At 40.9% G+C, this 24,490-nt stretch overlaps 1 protein-coding gene across 2 annotated transcripts in view; it reads right to left on the bottom strand.

The window, feature by feature from the left end:
- LAMA3 (laminin subunit alpha 3) overlaps positions 1 to 24,490 on the bottom strand; it is a 330,267-nt gene that overhangs the window by 196,409 nt on the left and 109,368 nt on the right. For both annotated transcript variants that reach the window (XM_004387926.1, XM_023742062.1), the window contains exons 9-11: positions 18,256 to 18,346; positions 15,846 to 15,977; positions 13,701 to 13,763 (exon numbers count right to left, since the gene is read on the bottom strand). In XM_004387926.1, the coding sequence (XP_004387983.1) occupies positions 13,701 to 13,763; positions 15,846 to 15,977; positions 18,256 to 18,346 (286 nt within the window). The remainder of the gene's footprint in view (positions 1 to 13,700; positions 13,764 to 15,845; positions 15,978 to 18,255; positions 18,347 to 24,490) is intronic.

Genomic DNA, 24,490 nt, shown 5'->3' with positions numbered 1-24,490 from the left:
AGATTATCTCAATTAAACTTCCAGGCACTTTCCAGCAGCCAGGCAGCTTCTAATCCCTCAAACAAGTGCTTTCCCATCTGAGGACCTCTGCTCAGGCTGTTCCCACTGTGGGAATGCCCTCCCTGGTCCTTGGCGTGGCAGGCCCTGTCTCGTCCTCTGGGCTCAGTTCAAATGTCAACTCCTCAGGAAGGTCTTTCCTGATTGATCTGTATAAGAAGACCTACCCTCTTCCTCTCCTTAGTCTCTATCTCAGCTGCATTTGTCCTTCACAAACATATGAAGTGACTTTTTAATCACTTATTTGCTTATTTACCTGTATTGATTTTTTGACTCCCCACTGCAGTAGACTAAATGTGCCCACACATTCCCTGCCACTCCTAATACCCAGAGGTGCACTCGGTTTCCCCACCCCTGGAATCTGGGCTGGTCTAGTGACTTACTTGGGTCAATGGGATAAACTGAAATCACTGTTGTGTGACTTCTGAGCCCAGGGTGCAAGATGCTTTGCAGTCTCCACTCTTGCCCTCTGGGAACCCTGACACCACCATGTGAGGAACCCGGTCTGCCCTCTTCGAGGACAGAAGCCCACATAGAGAGAGATGCTCAGCTGTCCCAGCTGAGCCCAGCCCCAGCCAACCCTCCAGTGAGACCAGTGGAAGAACCACCCAGCCAACCTACTCCATTGTGAGAAATAATCCTTGCTGTTTTAAGACATGAAGTTTTGAGTGATTTATTACACAGCAACAGATAAGTGAAACACCCAGTAGACTAAAAACAGAGCGACAGTTCACCACAGGACCCCCCAGTGCCATCACAGTGCCCAGCACACAGTAGTTCTCGATACACACGTCTCAAAAATCCAAGGCTCTTGTATTATTAAGCCATAAAGAGAAATGAAGTTCTGATATGTTACAACATAACTGAACCTTGAAAACATTATGCTGAGTGAAGTCAGAAAAAAAAGGACAAATATTGTATGATCCCACTTATATGAAATATCTAGAATAGGCAAATGCATAGAGACCAAAGTTTACTAGTGGTTACCAGGTGACTGAGGATAGGGCAGTTCAGGAGAATGGGAAATTATTGCTTAATGGGTACTAAATTTCTGTTTGGGGTGATGAAAAGTTTTGGAAATAATGGTGAAGGTTGCAGAACATTTTGAATTAATTAATGTCACTGAATTGTCACTTTAAAACGGTTACAATAAATCACATGATCATTTCAATCAATGCAGAAAAGGCATTTGATAAAGTCCAACACACGTTTCTGATAAAAACTCTCAATAAAATAGGAATAGAAGGGAAATTCCTCAACATAATAAAGGGTATCTAGACAAAACCAATAGCCAACATCATTCTCAATGGAGAGAGGCTGAAAGCATTCCCTTTGAGAACGGGAACAAGATAAGGATGCCATTCATCATCACTCCTATTTAACACTGTGCTGAAAGTCGTAGCTAGAGCAATAACACAAGAAAAATAAATAAAGGGCATCCAAATTGGAAACGAAGAAGTAAAACTATCCATATTCACAGATGATATAATACTATACATAGAGAACTCCAAAGATTCCACAAGAAAACTACTGGAACTAACAGAAAGATTCAGCAGAGAAGCAGGATACAAAATAAACATAAAAAAAAATCAGTTGGATTCCTATATACTAACAAAGAGAACTTCGAAAAGGAAATCAGGAAAACAATACCATTTATAATAGCCCCTAAAAAGATAAAATACTTAGGAATAAATCTAACCAGGGACGTAAAAGACCTATACAAAGAAAAATACAAAACACTACTGCAAGTAACCAAAACAGACTATATAAATGGAAAAGCATACCATGCTCATGGATAAGAAGAATCAACACTATGAAAATGTCAATTCTACCCAAAATGATCTACAGATATAATGCAATCCTGATCCAAATACCAATAGCATTCTTTAATGAAATGGAAAAACTAATCACCAACTTTATATGGAAAGGAATGAGGATCCACATAAGCAAAGCATTACTGAAGAAAAAGAACAAAGTAGAAGGTCTCACACTACCTGATCTCAGAATCTACTATACAGCCATGGCATTCAAAAGAGCCTGGTACTGGTACAATGACAGACACGTAGACCAACAGAACAGAATCAAGAACCCAGACATAAATCCATCCACCAATAGGTCAGCTGGTCTTTGGACAAGGGACAAAAGTTTGTTAAATAAGGAAAAGACAGTCTTTTTAACAAATGGTGCTGGCTAAAGTGGATGTCCATCTGTAAAAAAAATAAAACAGGATCCATACCTCACACCATATACAAAAACTAACTCAAAATGGATCAAAGACCTAAATATAAAACCTAAATGATAAAGACCATGGAAGAAAAAATATGGACAACACTAGGGGTCCTAATACGTGGCATAAATACAATACAAACAATAACTAACAATGCACAAACACCAGAAGATAAACTAGATAACCGGGAACTCCTAAAAACTAAACACTTTGGCTCATCAACGGACTTCACAAAGAGAGTAAAAAGAGAACCTACGGATTGGGAAAAAAAAATTGGCTACAACATATCTGACAAGGGTCTAATCTCTAAAATCTATAAAATACTTCAACACCTCAACAACAAAAAGACAAATAATCCAATTAAAAATGGGAACAGGATATGAACAGACACTTCACCAAAGAAGACATTCAGGCAGCTAACAGACACATGAGGAAATGATCGTGATCATTAGCCATTAAAGAAATGCAAATCACAACTACAATGAGATACCATCTTACCCCAACATTACCGGCACAAATCAAGAAAAAACAGAAAATAATAAATGTTGGAGACGTTGTGGGGATATAGGAATTCTTATGCATTGCTAGTGGGAATGTAAAATGGTACAACCACTATGGAAAGGGATATAGCATCTCCTTGAAAAGCTAGAAACAGAAATACCATATGATCCAGCAATCCCACTCCTAGGAATAGATCCTAGAGAAATAAGAGCCGTCACACAAATAGACATATACATACCTATGCTCATTGCAGCGTTATTCACAATAGCAAAAAGACAGAAACAACGTAACTGCCCATCAACAGGTGAATGGATAAACAAATTATGGTACATACACACAATGGAATACTGCAGAATGATAAAGAGCAATGATGAATCACAAAACATCTCACAACATGGATGAATCTGGAGGGCACTATGTTGAGTGAAATAAGTCAATCACAAAAGGACCAACATTGTATGAGACCATTATTATAAAAATCCAAGAAAAGGTTTACACACAGAAAAATAATACTTTTTTTGACAGTTACAAGGGAGGTGAGGTGTTGGGAGGAGAAATCACTATAGATAGCAGACAAGTGTTAACTCTGGTGAAGGGAAAGACAACACACAATACAGGAGAAGTCAGCACAAGTTGACCAAGGCAAAGTCATGGAAGCTTCCTAGACACATCCAAACACCTGAGGGACCAAGTTACTGGGGCTGAGTGCTGGGGACCATGGTCTCAGGGGACATCTAGGTCAATTGGCATAACACAGTTCATGAAGAAAATATTCGACATCCTACTCTGATGAGTAGCATCTGGGGTCTTAAAAACTTGCAAGCGTAAATCTAAGATAAATGTATTGGCCCCATCCTGTCTGGAGATTTAAAAAAAAAAAAGACACAAGGAAAATATTAGTCGCAGGGACTAACGGACCACATGAACCATAGCCTCCACCAACCTGAGCCCAGAAGAACTAGATGGGGCCCAGCTACCACCACCAACGGCTCTGACAGGGATCACAACAGAGGGTCCTGGACAGAGAGGGAGAAAAGTGTAGAACAAAATTCACATTCAGAAAAACAGACCAGACTTACTGGTCTGACAGAGACTAGAGGAACCTGAGACTATGGCCACCTGACACTCAGCTAACTCAGAACTGAAACCTCCCAAAGTCCACCTTTCAGCCAAAGATTCGACAGGCCTATTAAACAAACAGTAACACATGTGGGGAACATGCTTCTTAGTTCAGTCAAGTACAGAAGACCAAATGGGCAACATCTGTTCAAAAGCAAAGAGAAGAAGGCAGGAAGGGAGAGGAAAACTGGACGAATGGACACGGGGAACCTGGGTGGAAAGGGGGAGAGTGCTGACACATTGCAGGGATTGCAACCTTTGTCACAAAACAGTCTGTGCATAAAATTTTGAATGAGAAACTAATCTGCACTGTAAACTTTCACCTAAAACACAATAAAATTTGTAAAAAGTGGTAAAAATAGCAAATTTTATGTTTTATGTATCTTACCAGAATTTCAAAAACAACGCAGGGCTCTTGCTTGACTTCATTATTATGCATCAGTAAATAATGAAGTCAAGCCAGAGCCCTGTAAGATAGACACACACATTATAGTTGAGGCAAACGATGCTCAGAAAGGTTAATTAACTTGCCCAAGGTCACATAGCCAGGACTGTAGAGTCAGGATTTGCATCCAGCTTTGCCTGATTTCCAAGCCCATGCTCTTTCTATTACAGGAAGAATACAAGCTCATAACTGATTTTAAAAGCAACTTTCAGGGTATGTCCTAGATGAGTATATATATTCAAACCAATCACTCATATTTTAAATATCTACATTTGTATCAACTACATTAGCATCTAAATGTGCAACATGTTACCACAGGGAACGTCCTGAAAGACTCAAAAGATTCTACTGAGTTCATCCTACTTATTATGCAAGGAAAGTCTTAGGCATTTTGGAAAGATTTTCAACACAGCTTAAACTAATAGACTTAATATAAAAAATTTGCTAAACCCCACCCCTTCTCCTTTGTGCTAAAGCCTTAACCTTTCAGATAAAAGGCTAACAACAAGTTTGTGTAATTATTTTTTTCTAATATAATAATTAAGAAAAAGTGATCATGGTAGATCAGAACAATCTGACAGCCTTTGCATAATCTCTAACTTGTTCATACTTAAATCAAGCACAAAAAGGTATCAAAAGTGTCCAAGGACACATTCCTCACAACAGCAGCCTTGAACTCAGGTAGGCATAAGCTCTGCCCTGTCCTTCCCGCACCACCACTACACAAGGCCTCAAAGCCATGGCACTGGCCAGCTGAGAAAGCCACGGGGAGAGGGAAAGGTTTACTCTGAACTACAGTCTTGGCACTAATCCAAGCATTGGGCTTCAGTTATTAACTTGGACTCTTCCTGGGCATTGAGTTCCAGAGAATCTTGATTTACAACCATCTGTAAACAGAAAGAAAACCTCTAGTGCCTACACATTTTTTTAAAACTGTTTCTGAAATGCACTTTTCAACGTTCCCTCTTCCTTATCTAATAAGTAGCCCCACACAGTGATGGAGCCAGAAACCTTCAAAGGCTCCTCACGTCTCCCTCACCTTCACCTCCCCACACCTCATCACCAGATCAAAGTGACTTTATCTCAGGAAAGTCCCTGGAGTCCTCCTCTGAGAGTTCCAGGGCCTTCCTTCAGGACCTCGTCCTTGTTTGCCTGGATTATTTTGAGGACCTCCTAACAAACTATCTGCCTCCAGTCTCCCCTCTTCCGATTCATCCTCCACACTGGTGTCAAGAGTGATCTTCCTAAAACTCCAATCTTTTCATATCACTTCCCAGTTTTAAATCCCTCAAAGGTGTCCCACTGCCATCAGGACACAATCCAAAGTCCTCGGCATGTGTGACATAGTAAACCCTTCAAAATCTTCTGGGCTGCCAGAAGCCCATGCAGCACCTTTGTGCAAATTAGAAAACAGTGTCCCTTCCTCAAGATACCTTCTTGCCACCTGCTGTAAAACCATCATAACAAATACATAAATCTGCAGTGTCTTCAATGGTTATGGCACCCCCTGAGGTGAGGCTGTGCACTGCAAGCCTGTGCTTCTGATCCTGGCGGCCTACCCAGGTCATTTACTAATCCCCTAGCTCTTCTGCCTGAACTTCTTCCCCCTTCCCTTGAATCAGCCGCAATGATCTACCTGCCCATCCCCTCTCCCATCCTCATGTCTGCTCTTAGCAGCCCCTCTAACTGGCTAACTTCTCTTCATCCTCTGGGACTCAGCGGGGATGCCAACTCCTCCTGCTCTGGGGAAGCCTTTCCAGAACCTCTACCTCCTTCCTTCCCTCCTTCTTTCCTTCCACATCTTGGCGATAAGGATGCCCCTCCTGTGAGCTCATTCTGTGTTCTGCACCGTCTTAGCACTTACTACCTGCTGTCATAACTCATTACCTGTCTGTGTCTCCCACAAGGCTGGGAGCTCCCTGGGAACAGGGACTGTGTAGCCGACAGTTGCCTGGGCAGCACCTAGCACAGAGTAAACACTTAAGTTTAATGAATGAAAAATATGCTAACTATTCAAGAATACAATTCTCTTTGGTAAACATCATTCCTGAAATTCTATTTTATTGGCACCTACACAGAGTAGGTGATATATCTGAGATATCAGAATTTGTCTGTCCACCTCTAAGCCTTATCTGGTGGGTCTCCAAGCCAATGATGGCTGCTCCACCCTGCCAGGCAGATGAAATTCCCAGCCTGGGTAAGGAACATGGCCAGCCAAGCATGCCACAGCAGCCGCTGCCCCAACCTCTCAGAGTTCTCACTGCTAGCACATTCCCCACCCCAACCACACTGACGTCAAAACGCTGGCAATGACAAGCAGCTCCTCCTTACAAAGTGATTGGGGGGGAAGCAAAAACTTTTCTTGATATTTGTCAAGAATCCTCCTTAAGGAATAACACTAGGCATCCATGTCATCAGGCCAAAAGGGCTGCTTTACATAACCATCCCAGACTGTACCAATCTGCTTGACTAAGTAAGCACCTACAGTCTTTTTGCCGAGTCCCTGGATGGTGTAAACGGTTAAGCGCTCCACTACTAGTCAAAAAGTTAATGGTTCAAACCCACTCAGAGGCACCTCGAAAGACAAGCCTGGTGATCTACTTCCAAAAGGTCAACATCAGTCAGAATCGAGTCTATGGCAACCAACAATACAGTCTTTCTAACTGCTGATTCTGCTTGTCACTGCTCTTTGAACTTGGAGAATAAAAGGCGACAAAAAGCATGACTGTGGGCGAGTGTCCGTCTTACAGTGTATGTTTTGGCTATGCTGTCATTTTGAAAAGGAGCCCTTAAAAATGTATCTATTATACACTGACTTTCTAATAATAAATCTTAAACAGATACAGCTGATCACTTGGACCCAGAAAACCCTAATAATATCTGGAGTCATAAAATACAATGTAAAATCCAAAAATATTATGATCTGTAAAACTGTTCTGCTCCTTTGTTTCAACTTCTTAGCTTCTGTGGGGTTTTTTCCCTTCTTTCTTTCTCTCTTTTTCTCCCAAGAGCTTCCATGACCTTACCTTGGACAAGCTGTGCTGGCTTTCCCAGTACTGTGTACTGTCTTACCCTTCACCAAAGTTACCACTTCTCTACTGTCTATTTCGTGTTTTTCCATCCCCTCCCCTCCCTTGTAATCATCAAAGAATGTTTCTTTTTGTGTGTAAACCTTTTCATAGGTTTTTATAGTAGTAGTCTCATACAGATTGACTTATTTCATTCAGTGTAATGCCCTCCGGATTCATCCATGTTGTGAGATGCTTCGCAGATTTATCATTGTTCTTTACTGTTGCACAGTACTCCATTGTGCGTATGTACCACAGTTTGTTTAACCATTTATCTGTTGATGAGCACCTAGGTTATTTCCATCTTTTTGCTATTGTGAACAATGCTGTAGTGAACATGGGTATACGTATGTCTATTCATGTGATGGCTCTTATTTCTCTAGGCTATATTCCTAGGAGTGGGATTGCTGGATCATATGGTATTTCTATTTGTAGCTTTCTAAGGAAGCGCCGTATCGTTTTCCAGAACGGTTGAACCATTTTGTATTCCCACCAGCAGTGCATAAGAGTTCCAATCTCCCCACAGTCTCTCCAACATTTGTTATTTTCTGTGCTTTTGATTCATGCCAGTAATGCCAGGGTGAGATGGTATCTCATTGTGGTTTTGATTTGCATTTCTCTGATGGCTAGTGATCTCAAGCATTTCCTCATGTATCTATTAGCCACTTAAATGTTTTCTCTGGTGAAGTGTTCATTTCCTTTGCCAATTTTTTAATTGGATTATTTGTCTTTTTGTTGTAGAGGTGTTGGGTTTTCCTGCAGATTTTAGAGATTAGATCTTTGTCAGATTTGTCAAAGCCAAAAATTTGTTTCCAGTCTGTAGGTTCTCTTTTTACTCTTTTGGTGAAGTCATTTGATGAGCGTAAGTGTTTAATTTTTAGAAGAGCCTAGTTATCTAGCTTATCTTCTGGAGTTTGTGTGTTGTTGGTTATGGTTTGTATCCTGTTAATGCCGTGTATGAGGACCTCTAGCATTGATCCTATTTTTTCTTCCATGATCTTTATAGTTTTTTGTTTTATATTTAGGTCTTTGATCCATTTTCAATTAATTTTTGTGTATGATGTGAGATATGGGTCCTGTTAATTTTTTTGCAGATGGACATCCAGTTTTGCCAACACCGTTTGTTAAAAAGTCTGTCTTTTCCCAGACTAAATGGTCTGACTGAGACTGGAGAAACCCCAAAAAGCATGGCCCCTGGACTCTCTGTCAACCCAGAACTAAAACCATTCCCAAGGCCAACTCTTCAGACAGGGATTGGACTGGACTGTGGAACATAAGATGATACTCATGTAGAGTGTGCTTCTTAGCTCAAGTAGATAAATGAGACTAAATGGGCAGCTTTTGTCCAGACGTGAGATGAGAAGGCAGAGAGGGTTACGAGCTGGTTGAATGGACACAGGAAATCAGGGGTGGAAGGGAGGAGTATGCTATCACAGTACAGGGAGAGCAATTAGGGTCACGTAACAATGTATGTATAAATTTTTGTATGAGAGAAATTTGAATTGTAAACTTTCACTTAAACTACAACAAAAAAAAAAAAAAAAAAAAAAGACTGTCTTTTCCCCATATGATAGACTTTGGGCACTTGTCGAAGATCAGGTGACCATACACGGATGGACTTACATCTGGGTTCTCCAATCTGTTCCACTGGTCAATGTATCTGTCATTGTACCAGTACCAGGCTGTTTTGACTATCGTAGCTGTATAGTAGGTTCTGAGGTCAGGTAGTGGGAGTCCTCCTACTTTATTCTTCTTTTTCAATAGTGCTTTACCTTATCCGGGGCCCCTTCCATTTGTAAATAAAGTTAATGATTAGTTTTTTCATCTCTTTAAAGAATGCTGTTGGTATTTGGTTCGAGATTGCGTTGTCTTTGTAGATTGCTTTGGGTAGAATTGACATTTTCACAGTGTTGACTCTGCCTATCCACGAGCATGGTATGTTTTTTCATTTATGTAAGTCTCTTTTGGTTTCTTGCAATAGTGTTTTGTAGTTTTCTTTGTATAGGTCTTTTACATCCCTGGTTAGATTTATTCATAAGTATTTTTTTTTAGAGGTTATTATAAATAGTATTGTTTTCTTGATTTCCTTTTAGTGGTTCTCTATATTGGTGTATAGAAATCCAATGATTTTTATATATTTATCTTGTATCCTTCTACTCTGCTGAATCTTTCTATTAATTCCAGTAACTTGCTTGTGGAGTCTTTTGGGTTTTCTATATACAGTATCATATCATCTGCAAATAGAGACAGTTTTACTTCTTCATTACCAGTTTTGATGCCCTTTATTTCTTTTTCTTGCCTTATTGCTCTAACTAGGACTTCCAGCACAATGTTATATAGGAGTGGTGATAAAAGGCATCCTTGTCTTGTTCCTGTTCTCAAGGGGAATGTTTTTAGCCTCTCTCCATTAAGAATGATGTTGGCTGTTGGTTTTCTATAGATGTCCTTTATTATGTTGAGGAATTTCCCTTCTATACCTATTTTATTGAGAGTTTTTATCAGGAATGGGTGTTGGACTTTGTCAAATGCCTTTGCTGTGTCAACTGAGATGATCACGTGATTCTTTTATTTATGTGGTGGATTACGTTGATTTATTTTCTAATGTTGAACCATCCTTGCATAGCTGGTATGAATCCTCCTTGGTTGTGGTGTATTATTTTTTTGATATGATGCTGAATTCTATTGGCGAGAATTTTGTCAAGAATTTTTGCATCTATATTCATGAGAGATATTGGTCTGTAATTTTCTTTTTCTGTGGTGACTTTGCCTGGTTTTGGTATCAGGGTTATGCTGGCTTCATAGAATGAATTCGGAAGTATCCCTTCCTTTTCTGTGTTCTGAAGTAGTTAGAGGAGAATGTTTGGTAGAATTCTCCAGTGAAGCCATGTGGGCCAGGGCTTTTTTTTTTTGGCGTGAGTTTTTTTTTTTTTTTTTTATTGTCTTTTCAATCTCCTCTCTTTTTATAGGTCTGTCCAGATTTTTAACATCATTTTCTGTTAGTTTGGGTAGATAGTGTGTTTCTAGACATTTGTCCATTTCCTCTAGGTTTTCAACTTCTTAACTTCTGGAATTGAGAACATGGATTTTCTAGAGAAATGGTTCTCAATTTTGGCTGCACATTAGATTCCTCTGGTAAAATACCATGCCTGGGTATGGAATCTCATACCCTGAGATTCTGATATAATCCCAGGGCCTGCAAACTACAACCTGAGGGCCAAATCCAGCCCTGTTCTAGTAAATAAAGTTTTACTGGAACACAGCCCCATTCATTCATTTACATATTATCTATAGTTGCTTTCATGCTATATTAGCAAAGTTAAGTACTTAGAATCCATATGGCCCACAAAGCCAAAAATATATACTATCTGTTCCTATATAGGAAAAGTGCCAACCTCTGAGTGGGAATTTCTTCTAACTAGACCAGAGGTTTTTAACGAGACATGCATTAGAATCATCTGGAAAACGTGTTCAAAATACAAGCCTGGGCTTCACCCCAGTAGATCTGGGGTGATACACAGGAATTCATACTTGGAAAAAGCAAGGAATTCTAAAACACACCCCTGTTTAAGAACCACTGTACTAGAAGACATGAAAGCATCAATAGGCCTTAAAAAATTTAAAATTCTTAGATGGGGGGAAGGAAGGGATGCCCAGTATTGTCCAGGGTTCTATATTTTCTTCCCTGGCAGTTGAGACATTTGTGCTTCTAATATTCACTAACAAAAGTTAGGCCCCAAAGAGAGTATTTTTAAAATCCATTAATAGAAGGCCAGATTGAAGTGGGTATCTGGGCATTCAAATACCCAAATAAACCTAATTGCAGTAATGGAAACTTCTTTTCCTTCAGGCCGTGTTCTAAGGCTTCTCCAAAATTTTCTGAGAGACTTCTGAACTTCCCTTCAAGTTCAATTAAATTTCTTTTCCTGAAGTCACCGTTAGTCTACTTGTGGGGAACAAGCAATTGAACAACAAAGGGATTGCTGTAAACAGACCATAAATAGCAGATCTAAAACATGCTTGCGGAGGAAAACCAGATATGTGTGTTGTAATCAAGGCTCTAAAACTTAGTTCCATTCTAGTCAATGAACAAACATTTAAGGAAACATTTGCTGGTACCCACTTTGGGCAGATACCATGGTGGGCACTGTGGAGATTTCAAACCAAGTCAAGCACAGCTTCTACCCTCCAGGGACCATATGTCTGATGAAAGCATAAGACAATATCCCACATCAATAACGCATAGCACCAGGGCTTGATCAGAGGACTCAGGTATGAGTAGGGAGAAGGAGGACATAAGGACAGGAAGGTAAGCCAAGTCACAGTGTAACTCTGAATGCTGAAGAAAAGCATTGCTTAATTACGTTCAAGGCCACTGACCTCAATAAGCGTTCGTGCTGCCCAGCAGCCCATGACATTTCCCTCACTCACTTTTTCATACCTTCTCTCTCGTCCACACCCACACCTCCTCCTCCATCCTCTCTTTCTTCCCCTGACCTTGCTTCTTATTTCACAGAGAAAAAAGTAGCCACCAGAAGAGAACTTCCACAGGCTCCCACCACCACGTCCGCCTGCCCCACCTCTAGCCCATAGATGCTTTTTTCCCTTCTTTTAAGGTCTTCCCTGAGCCAATAAATGGTAACTTCATTCTTCTGTTTGCTCAATCCAAAAGCCTTGGGGCCACCCCAGGGTTCTTTCTTTCTTTCAACTCCACTTCCAATCCAGCCATTCATCACAAATCCTGTTGGTTCCACCTTCAGACAACATCCACAACCTGTTCACTTCTCATCACCTCCATGCACATCCCTCTGGTCCAAGCCCCCATTGTCTTTCTCCTGGGTTATTGCAACAGCTTCCTAGCAGTTCTCTCTGCCTCTTCTCTTCTCCCCCTACAGTTCATTTTCAATATACTAGCCACCAGTTGCCATCAAGTCAATTCTGACTCATGGCAACCCCATGTGTTACAAAGTAGAACTGCTCCATAGGGTTTTCTTGCTGTATTCTTTATGGAAGCAGGTCGCCAGGCCTTTCTTCTGTGGCACAACTGGGGGGGTTTGAACCTCCAACCTTTAGCTTAGTAGTCAACGGCAAACCATTTGCACTACCCAGAGACCTTTCGCACATAATCCAAACCAAAAACCAAACCTGTTGCCGTTGAGTCAATTCCAACTCACAGTGACCCTATAGGACACAGGAGAATTGCCCCATAGGGTTTTCTAAGCTGTAATCATTACAGGAACAGATTGCCACATCGTTCTTCTGCAGAGTGGCTGGTGGGTTCGAACTGCCAACCTTTCGGTTAGCAGCTGAGCTCTTAACCACTGTGCCACCAGGGCTCCTTGCACATAATAAAAAACCGTTACTGCCGAGTCGATTCTAATTCATAGAACTGCCCCATAGGGTTTCCAATAGGGGATCATAAAATAGCTGTTGAATGAGATTAGGTGGTAGGTATAGCACTCACCTCCCCTGCTACTCTCTGCCCAGGGCCTTTTTCTGGCTGCAGGAGCCCCTCCACCTTCCTGAAGGCCAAGCTGGAAGTGTCGAAGGGTTCCTGGCCCAGAAGCAGCCCTCCACTGATGGCAGAGAACTGAAGTTACCCCTTCATTTGGGATAACTCTGAGCAAGTTCTAAACTGTCACCTAGAGTTGCCTAGAGGGCTAGAGCTCCATTGTCTCTAGTAATACCTAGCATGCTGTGAACCTTTCACCCCCTGACCCACTCCCTTACTGGTGTTTCCTAAGTGTAAGAAACTACTTACACTCAGTTCCTTTCTCAGGGTCCATTTTTGGAGGTCCTAAATAAGACAGTGCAGTCCCTGGGTGGTGCAAACAATTCACGCACTTGGCTACTAACCAAAAAGTTGGAGGTTTGAGTCCACCCAGCGGCACCAGAGAAGAAAGGCCTGGTGATCTACTTCAGAAAACTCAGCCATTGAAATGGAGCACACGTTCTACTCTGACACACATAGGGTCACCATGAGTTGGGGTCAGCTCAACGGTGACTGTTTTTTTTAAATAAGACAACTAGCAGGCACTGAAGGCTTTTGAGCAGGGTGGTGATGTAATCCAAGCTCTGCATAGTTTCCTTAACCAGATAAAGCCATTACAAAGCCTAGAAGGCAGTAGAGAATGATGGAGGTGAGGAGCTCAGTTAAGAGACACCTACAACGCAACCACCATGCTCTAGTAAGAAGGGTTTGAACTGGATGTAGCGGTGTGCACAGGAAGTAAGAACACCAGCCTAGCATTATCACTGACGTTAAACCAAAAGAGAGGTTACTTGCCTTTTATATCTCCTGATACTGGATCTTCAGGACTAGGAGCAGAAATAGGAAAAATGGGAATTCCTATAAAAAATAGTTTATTAAAAAATACAGAAAATGATTAATGAGACAGTATTGTCAAACATTAAATTCCCTTAACTAGGAAAAAGCCCTCTCTAACTTTGTGAAAAGGTGCAGGCAGAGACTAATTTAAAGAAAGGCAGTGTTGCTCTATTTCAAGTGTCCAGTAACTGAAGCCAGATTGGTCAGGTGTTTTGATTTGTAGATTAATGAACAGAAATGGATGTTCTGTGCTCACAATAGCACAGAAGTCCAATCCTCATCGAATTTAGGCTTAAAACATGGCCTGTTTTCTACTTCACTATGGGCTTGGCTTCGTTAACACCTTCATTATTTTTTTAACGTGAAATTGAGAACAGCTTTTTAAAAATATTCTCTTTCAAGTGTTTTCCTTGAAATTGTGTTTATACCATAAAATCTCTTCAAGTTTCTTTTTTCCTTAAAAAAGGTAAATCCAATTTTTTGCTCAGTCACAGATTCTAAACTGATTAAGTCACCATGTGGTGTCATCAGATTTGGGCTTAAAACATTGGTTCCTTTAAATATAAGGTGATCACTAATTCATCATCCAAACGAGGACACTCCTGAGAGTGAACGTGGGTGCTATTCTAACAATTACCCTGGGCCAGCAGGTATGACGTGGGACCTATAGCCACTCAATTCACAAGAACCCTGAACCCACATCCCCACAATTCATCCTAATAGACAATTCCAGTGACTGATCTGCAGAAGTTGTGAAGAGTGGGGATGGGCAAAAACTAATATTGCAATGAGGGAGGTCTCTTCTTGAGCCAGTTTGTCTTTGTTCTAACATAAACGTGTAGTTTTTACATGGCTGCAGAACAAACAGAACCCTGACTCAGATGTCACGATTTGCATAGCTAATTTCACATGCTCTCCTGCTTCTTGTAGGGGGCCCTGGGTGACACAAACGGTTAAGCACTGGACTACTACTTGAAAGGCTGGCGGTTCAAACCCACCCACAGGCACCTCCAATGAAAGGCCTGGTGATCTGCTCCTGAAAGATCACAGCCTTGAAAGTCCTATGGAGCACAGCTCTACTCTGCAACACATGAGGTTGCCATGAGTTGGAATCAACTGCATGGCAACTGGTTTGGTTGTTTTTTTGTTTGTTTTCCTGCTTGATGTTGCATAGTGCTTCTGGCTGATACAGACATTTTTCTCTCTGAGATACAGGGGTGTTCACTTTGATCACTGCAGTGGGTAGAGGTACAGGCCCATGATAACTTGGCCCACTGTACAATGGGGAATAAGAAATACATACACCTGGCCACTCAAAACATAACACATTATCTGTATATAAACAAAAATTTAGAAGCCTATACCAGCTCTTCTACCTATGAAGAAAAATCTCACACATGGGTTTCTATTAATTTGAAACTGCCAATATTTGATCCTTTTGACCTACTGAAATGGCAGTTTCTACAGTACAACCTAATCCTTTGGAGATAAATAAAACTATGTTGTTGTTGCTAGTTGCCATCAAGTCGATTCTGACTGATGGTAACCCACGCGTGCAGGGTAGAACAGCTCCATAGTTTTTCAAGGCTGTGACCTTTCAGAATCAGATCACCAGGCCTGTCCTCTGAGGCAGCTCTGCGTGGTTCAAATCGCCAACCTTCCAGTTAGTAGTCAAGTGCTTAACTGTTTACACCACCCAGACACTCCAGATAAACTATAAAACCAAACCAAACTCATTGCGGTGGAGTCAATTTCAACTCAAAGCGACCCTAGAGGACAGAGTAGCACTGCCCCATAGGGTTTCCTAGGCAGTAAATCTTTACGGAAGCAGACTGCCACATCTTTCTTCCACAGAGCAGCTGGTGGGTTCGAACTGGCTAGCAGCCAAGCACTTAACTGCTGTGCCACCAGGGCTCCTAAATAAACTATAGAACATATAAAGTTTGTATTCCAAACTTTTGGAAATGCTTTCACATAAATACAACCTACCTGACCTCACTTCTGCCCCCTCCACCCCGACCTGACTTTCAAGTCCTCAGGTCTCAATGCACAAAGCCCAGCTATGGAACAAGAGAGGCCTCTCATTCTGCAGCACGTACTTACTTAAGCAAAATGGGAAATTGTAATATCCAACCGCACACTCCTCACAGTAGTCTCCACGGAAGTTCGGCTTACAGTAACAGTGACCCGAGCCCGTCTCACAGCCATCCGCGTGTTCAGGGTTACAGCTGCAAGCTGCGAGAAATCCAAGTGTTCAACAGACACATCCTTCACTGCACTTAAGACAAACATGACCCAATACTCCTTGGGCAGTGTTTACTATGTATCATGGCTCTATAGTTATTCTCGAAGGGGTCTCGCCTGTTTTCCACTTCACTCCTAATTGATGGTCCTCATTGACTGAACCTCACGGGGCCTCAGAGATGAGCTTCAATGAGCAGCCACACTGCGAAGTTCCTGAGAAGGTAATTCATTACATTTAGCATTGCCCAGCTCCCTGGGTAAAGGCAAGCCTGAACAAACCTAAACCAGAGGCACTGGGGTAGGGGCGCGGTATTAGTCCTGGTGGCCACTGGGCACAGCCCTTCCTCGCCATGGGCCAACACTGAATGCCCACACATGGTCATTATTACACAGTTGCAATGCAGCCACAAGTATGGGGTTTCTCAACACTGATATGTGATCTGTAGACAGCATAGCAAGACTGCACCCATAACCTAAATGTTATATCTGAGTGACATGGCTTCCTGAAGGCCCTTTTTGCAACCAAACAGGATTACTAGGCTTGCATTTCATACTGACATAGTTGGGGTATAGGTAACTTGGTAAATCCCCATTTGGGGTTTTCCTTGACCAGGCAGGTCCTGGACAGGAACACAGGGCCATAGCTCATCTGAGCACATTCCCCGTGAGGAACTGGGAGACTGGAAAAGGTTGAGCATCAAGCCTTCCCCAGCCTGGCATCTCCTAGTATCCTTTGCTTAATTTGTTTAGAATTTATGTGTCTTTCTTGCTAGTTAACCTTCTAACACCTCTGTGGGAACATTACAGTGAAGAAGAAAGAAACGATAAAAATGATGAAAACATCTGGTTACTAGCAAGGCTCATTCACAACGTTCTGTTTTCCTTTGCCCAGTCCTATTTTTTGTGGGCTCCGGAAAAGTGATGGACATACTTGTTGCATGATGTGGAAGAGCGAAGAAAAGTGGGAACACACTTTTCAACAACTAAGACTGCCCTAGAGAGAGAGACAAGTCCAAGTTTTCACAGTCCATGGGCTTGGATGTCCTCAGATGCTAATGCTACGATGAATGAATTCAGGGGCTGGAGGGATTATAGGCATAGAGGCCAAGTTAAAGGCTGGAATTATTTTCCAACTGTGACAACCAGAGAACCTAAAAGAACCAAGTATTATGTAGGCTGTAGATTACATAAAGGCCAAAGTCCATAATCTGACCTATGACTGGTATTTCCACAGGGAAGAACAATGGCACTTTTCCGTATAACGAATGTGGTACAGGCAGCGGCAACAGACAGGTATTGGCTATACCCTGGGCCTACCATTTAGTTGTTCTGGGACCTAGGGAAAAGATTTCACTACTCAGACTCTTTCTTTGGCTTCCTCATATCTAAAATGAGAATAATAACACAGTGTCCTAAGTTTGTTATGATAATTAAATAAGACATCTGTGAAAGTACTTAGCCAATGCCTTTTTTGCATGTAGCAAGTGCTCAATAAACTAGTTTAAGTGACTATTATTAAGTCCTTGTGAAATTATTACTATGTTGTCTTGACGCTAATTCTGGCAGCTGTGTAGCTATCGGAGACCACAGAAATAATGTCGAAACAGCAGAAAACGGAGAAACGAAAATTTATGGCAGGCTTACTATGTGCCAGGCCAAATGCTAAGTGTTTTCCTAGGTGCGTTAGATGGCACGTCACGTAATCTTAAGAAACGTATTATCACTTCCATTTTTTGTTGTTGTTGTTGAGCAATATACAGCAAAATATACACCAGTTCAACAGTTTCTACCTGTACAATTCGGTGATACTGATTACATTCACCCAGTTGTGCAGCCATTCTCACTCTCCTTTTCTGAGTTGTTCTTCCCTCATTAACATAAACTCATTGCCCCCTAAGGCTCCTATCTAATCTTTCGAGTTGCTGTTGTCAATTTGATAATGTATAGTTTGTAGAAGAACCTAATGTTTAAGGCAGGTATTTTTTTACTAGTTAAGCTAAAATACTATTTGGTTTTAAGAAGACTTCAGGGAGTATTTTTGGTTTAAAGATGATCTCAGGGCAATAGTTCCAGGGGTATCACTTCTATTTACATACAACAAATCTGAGGCTTGGAGAGATTATACAACTGCCTGAGGCTAGTAAGGGGCAGAACCAATAATATGAAGAGATGGAATGAAGGGAATTACTATCCAATCAGAATTTAACCTGATGGTCTCCCTGAAGCAGTGATCCCAGTCTAAGATACACCAAGCTGAGATGAAACTTACGGATGCAGCCATGAGGGGCGTCAGCTGGAACACCATGAGGGCGGTAGTAACCCTTAGCACACATTTCACAGTTTATACCAGCAGTGTTATGCTAGAAAGAAACAAAAGAAACTTAGCAGAAAGAGTACTGGATAAGTCCTTATATTGTGCTATTCATCCAGAGAAATAAGCTGATGAGGGTATAATTTTGTCATATATAGCTGTAATTTCAAAGTCACTAAAAAAAACAAGCACTGATCTTGACCATGAGTTTCCAAGATGTACCACAGGACATCAGCTTAACTTTGGCTCTGGAATGTTTTTCCCATTGGAATAGGAAATGAGGGGAAGGTCCCTGAACTTGGCCGCTTAGGCTTTCCCCTCTACCACAGAATTTGCTTAATGAAGCACCTGCCATTTGAGTGAGAAGAAAACTGAAGAGGACTATACCCATAGATTCATTCCAAAGAACTGAGGAATGGATAAGTCACATTTGGGTTTAACTCAAGGAATAAAGGGTCGTGCGTGCATTAATATCTTCTCCAATTTGGGAAGAAATAGCACATACAGACCCTCTTCTCTCTTGTTCTAATTTTGACTGTGCTTTAGTCATGAAACCATTTTCCAAAACATTGCTATTACATGAATGGAAAAAGTAGGCATGAGTTTTGTACACAGAGCTCATTTTAAAGTATAATATGAGGCAGCCTTTTATCGTTCATAGTTAATACTTGTAATTGCCTCAAAATCAAATTACCCAACATGCATCATCAGTTTCCAAGAACTATACACCATGGATTTAGCTCAGTCCAGGCTCCCTCTCTCCAATTTGAAAATAACTAGGAGAGCAGTGTTCTTTCACTAATGAAAGGAAAGGCAATGGGAGTTAAAAGAACAAATATAACATACTTTGACCCACACAAGAGTCTGCATAGAAGGACAGAGGGAAGAACAAAGACCCTTTCTGTATCCCTTTCCCAGTTTCAGATGAGTTTATTAACTACAGGCTTCTATTACTACCACTCCTTGTCCTGTGGGCCAAAATCTGAATTCACTTTAATATTGAGGTCTAAAATCACACTGGCCATTTCTCTGTCTTCACATTTGCATGCATAAACATTACGGGCAAATAAGAAACATCTGTAGACCATCTTCCTTCCATTAAATGCCAATTAACCCCTCCACTCTGCTGTTTGCCACTGTGACATATAACAGAGACAGGATATCAGTTTAACGCTGGCTACAGAGTTTTTCCTATTGGATAGGAAATGAGGAAAAAGTCTCTGAAGTGGGCAGTTCAGGCTTTCCCTTCTCCCCCAGAATTTGCTTAATGAAGCACCTGCCATTTGAGTGAGAAAAAAAATTCCAAAGGGCCTATTTTCACAGAGAAGTCATATTTGTAAGACAAAAAGAACAGCAATGAATGGGAAATAGCTGAGAGAGCAACAAATACTCTATGGATGGAAGAATGCCTGTATTTGGCTTTCATATACCTGGTGATTCTCTAGCACCTGCACCATACCTTGAGTGACTACACATCATTGTGTCCATAGATACCATGGACATGATTGGATCAAGGCCCAGGTCAAGGACCAAGGACACTGGTGGCTCCAAAATTTCTATATTGGAGAGACTAGGGGAAGCAATCTTGCTAGGAGGAGAGTAGGGGCTTGATGTCTCATTTGCATGATACTACGTAAGATGAGAAAACCTCAGGTATCCAAGAGTGGGGTGGGTGCTGATGGAGTCGTTGCAGGACTAAGCTCACCTCACACTTAGCTCCTCCTTTCATGCTGCTCCTCCTTTCATGCTGCCAACACTCAGAGAGACTTTCTGTGGACTGCTTGCCTGGAAATCTCGGGCCCTGCTCTGCTAATTCTTAGGTCAGGATTCTGCCAAGCAGTACTTTCAAAGGTGCTAGGTGCACTGGTTAAGGGTTTGGCTGTAAACCAAAAGGTCAGCAGGTCGAATCCACCAGCCGCTCCTTGGAAACTGGGTCGCTATGAGTCAGAATCAACTCGACAGCAATGAGTTTTGGTTTTTGGTTTTCAATCTTCAGGTAATCCCCATCGCTCCCCTTGCTCACTCGTGTTTTCGTTTTTGTTTTTTTTTCCCCTCTCTCTTTCTCCCCCTCCCTTCCTCGTCTCAATTCCTTGACTATACCTACAAAGCTGTTGCTGGCTTCCATTCCTGTGTACCCCAAGCACTGAGGACATGGAACTTGGGTTGGGCCTTAAAGGATGGAAAGAATTCTCACAGGCAGGGATAAAGAGAAATTTCTTTTTTATGTGTCTTTCTCTTTAGGATGAGGACAAGGAACTTGAGACAAGGACTATAACTGTTTATCTAAGTGCCCCCAGTGCCTGATCCAGTGCCTGACACATAATGGACATGCAGTAACGATATGATCAGTGAACAAGAATGACCTCATCCAGGAGGAACACAGATATGCTGGGTGGTCTGAAGATGAGACCCTCATTCAGTGTCCATACTTCCCTTGTGTGAACATGCTCCTTCTTGCCTCCCCTTAGGAACTCTTTGAAACTGTCTCTATTCCAGATCTTGCTGATGAAGGGGAAACCCTGATGGCGTAGTAGTTAAGTGCTATGGCTGCTAACCAAAAAGTCAGCAGTTGAAATCCACCAGGCGCTCCTTGGAAGCTCTATGGGGCAGCTCTACTCTGCCCTGTAGGGCTGCTATAAGTTAGAATTGACTCAATGGCAATGCGTTTGATTTTTTGGTTTGCTGACGAAGGGCATCTTTTATCCTCCCTTAACAGAACTCCTCCATTGCAACGTTTGCAACATGGCGCACGTTTGAAATTTGCAGGGTATCAGTGACTCCCTTTATTGCTCCTTCTGGCACACATCTTAGAGAATAATTCCACTAGATCTACACAGCAAAGAACAGTAAAAATAATAACCTAGATTCTTCTGCTCACTTGATCCCACCTGTTTTAGCTTTTTGCACAGCTCCTAGGATACAAACCATCACACCTTACTGTCTTTAGAAGAAAGTGGCACTAATTAGGAAGATCTTGCTTTTTAAGAAGGTAAGAAGGGAGATACAGGTGAAGAGGCAGCTACCTAAATGATTTGGTAAAACTGTTCAAGATGTAAAATTTATCATATATAATAATATAATTTTCACTATAAAAAATTAAGTTGGCCATGACTTTGTTTTCTAGATTGTTAGAACTTGTTCTGAAGTCTGATGTTAAGTCAAAACCAAGTTCCATAGTTTTCCATGATCTTCTCAATAAAGTTTTCTAGTTCATTCACTATGAAGGCATCATTTGTTAGCAAACGGCCATGACAACAGAAGGTGGTCTTAGCGCTATAGCTGACAAAAATCTCTAGCCATGGCTGGGGCAGGATTTTTCTTGATAAAGCCTAATCCATAGCACGAACTCTTTTTATCAATCTACAGGCATAATGTAGTATTTCAAAGGTAATGAGATGTGTTTCACATCCAGTGGTATGGTAACTGTGATTGTTAAGGTTGTGTGTCAGTGTGGCTGGGCCATGATTCTCAGTGGTTTGGCAGTTATGTGATAATGTAATTATCCTCCATTTTGTGATATAATGTCATCACCTACATGATGTGATCTGATGTTATTAGCCAATCAGTTTTAAGGGGAGTTTCCTCGCAGGCATGGCCTGAATCCAATATACACAGATGTTCTGGCAAAGCTTGCTGGCTTTTGCTTGCTCTGGATCCTGTACCTGGCTCGTCATCATCCTACCTCTGTTTCTTGGAACTTGAGCCTGTGGACTGCCTACCGATCTTGGGATTCATTGGCCTTTACAGCCTGTGAGCCAGCAGCCTGCCGTCTGACCTGCCGATTTTGGGTTCATCAGCCCTTGCAGCTACATGAATCAGGAGAAGCCTCCAGCCTGATGCCTGTCCCATGGACTCAGGACTTTTAGGACTTGCTAGCCTCTACAACCACGTTAGCCATCTCCTCAAGATAAATCCCCCATCTGTCTGTATACACATATATATGTGTATATATACACATACACACATATACATATGCATGCACACACAAACTACATCATTGTATAACTGCCAAACCACTGAGAATCACGCCCCACCCAAGCTGACACACAATCTTAACCATCATAGTTCACCACCCCTGGTCAACTTGGCACCTATACAGACATATATATATACACATGCTTCACTGGTTTTGCTTCTCTAGAGAACCCAGCCTAAGACAGTAACTGAGATTATTTTGTCAAGGTAAACCTCATGGCCAAAAAAACAATAAAGTACAGAAAAACCTTGCATACATAAAAAGACTTCTTGAAAATTCCAGAAAATAGGAAAGACAAATTTCTCCCAGAAACTGTTCATCTTTTCTAAACTATCCTTTTTTCTATAAGAACTTCATAATCAGTCTGTCACTGATTCTAAAATCCTGTTGAAATTCTAATTTTGATCACACTGAATTTATAGATTCATTTCAGTGATATAGGATATTTATAATATTAAGTCTAGAAACACATTATACTTCTCCATATAGGTCTTCTTTTATAAACTTCAGTGAAGTTTTATAGGTTTGACTGCAGCTCCACAATTAATTTCTTCTATCTGTTGCTTCTTGGAATGCTGTATCCCCAAATCACTCCAACATTCACAGCTATGTTCTGCATGTATATGTTTCTCCTTTTGGTCTTTCTGGAATCTCTTGAAATTGAAATGATAATCTTTCTTATTTTTCATGCTATTATGGATTCTGGAGGCAGGGAGCATTTCTCTTTTTAAATATCTTTTCTGTCATTTTTTGGGATTTGTTGCAGGTAGAAATCTAGCCATAAGTACTTGGTCTGCTTCCTGATCCCATCTTTTTGCTCTTTGTGGTCTATGTGTGTGTGAGAGAGAAACAGTTTGGAAATAATGAGACCAATGCATTAAGGAGACAAACAGTATAAGATTCAGATCTGAAGTCATGTCTCCAGGAAAGGGCTAAAGAGTTTGTTTTAGTTAACAGAGATAAAGTATCTTCAAGAATCATCTCAGACAACATGAGTAATCCTCAATCTTAACTAAGAACATAAAGCTTTCACTGAAGGGAAAAAAAATCAAGGAGTCAATCCAAAAACGTGCTCCTTGCCTTATTCTTTCATTGCTCTTTTCCTCTAATGTTTTATTATAAAATTTTACAGTGAACATCTATCTAGCCTAAACTTTATTATTAACACTTTACTATACTTGCTTTATTACATAGTTACCTATCTAAACATCCCTTGATGTACAAGAGGGACATCTGGTCAGCAATTTTCTTTTTTGTAATACCTGTCAAGTATTGGTGTTAAGCTTATGCTGGCCTCATCTAACACAGTGGGAAGATCCTCTACCCCTCTACTTACTGCAGGGCTTCAAACCAGTTCATTCCACTTCGAACCCCTCCTGAGAATTTGCATTTCCACTCCAGATATACTGAATCAGAACCTACATTTTAACCTCCAATAATAACCTGGGTATCTTGTTAAAATGTAGGTTCTGATTCAGTATATCTGGGGTGAAAATGCAAATTCTCAGCAAGTGTTCAAAGCTGAATAAACTGGTTCAAAGCCCTGGTTTACTAAAAGAATTTGAGTAAGATTGGTGTTGTTTCTTCCTTAATTGTTAACAGAATTCACCAGTGAAACCATCTGGGCCTGGTGTTTTCTTTGTGGGAAAGTTTTGATAATGAATTCAATTTCTTTCATAGATAAACGGCTATTCAGATGTTCTGTTTAATCTTGTATCAGTTTTACAAAGTTGTAGTTTTCAAGAAACTTGTCCATTTAATCTAATGTAGATTGTCAATGCTGAAGTGATAAACTCTGTTTTATCTGATGTTGGTAATCTGTAGTACCTTTCTTCTTTTTTTCTTGATCAGTATAGGTGGAGTTTATCATTTTGTTGGCCTTTTCAGAAAATCAGCCTTGTTCATCTTCTCCATTGTTTCCCTATTTTCCCTTTTAAGTTGAATTCTGCTCTTTATTATTTTCTTCTTTCTACTTATTTGGGTCTATTTTGCTCTTCTTCTAGCTTCTTAAGGTGGAACTTCAGGTCTCTGATTTTAGATTTTTCTTTTTTCTAATATAAGCATTTAAAGTTATGAATTTCTCTTTAAGTACTGCTTAGCTATATCCCCACAAATTTTTGTGTTGTGTTTTCATTACTATTCAATTTAAAATATTTTCTAGAAAATGGTTTGATGGTTCCTCAAACAGTTATACACAAAATTACCCAGGAATTCTAC

The sequence above is a fragment of the Trichechus manatus genome, unplaced genomic scaffold, assembly GCF_000243295.1.
Source record: "Trichechus manatus latirostris isolate Lorelei unplaced genomic scaffold, TriManLat1.0 scaffold00199, whole genome shotgun sequence".
NCBI lineage: Eukaryota > Metazoa > Chordata > Mammalia > Sirenia > Trichechidae > Trichechus > Trichechus manatus.
This window is presented reverse-complemented; position numbering and strand designations above follow the sequence as displayed.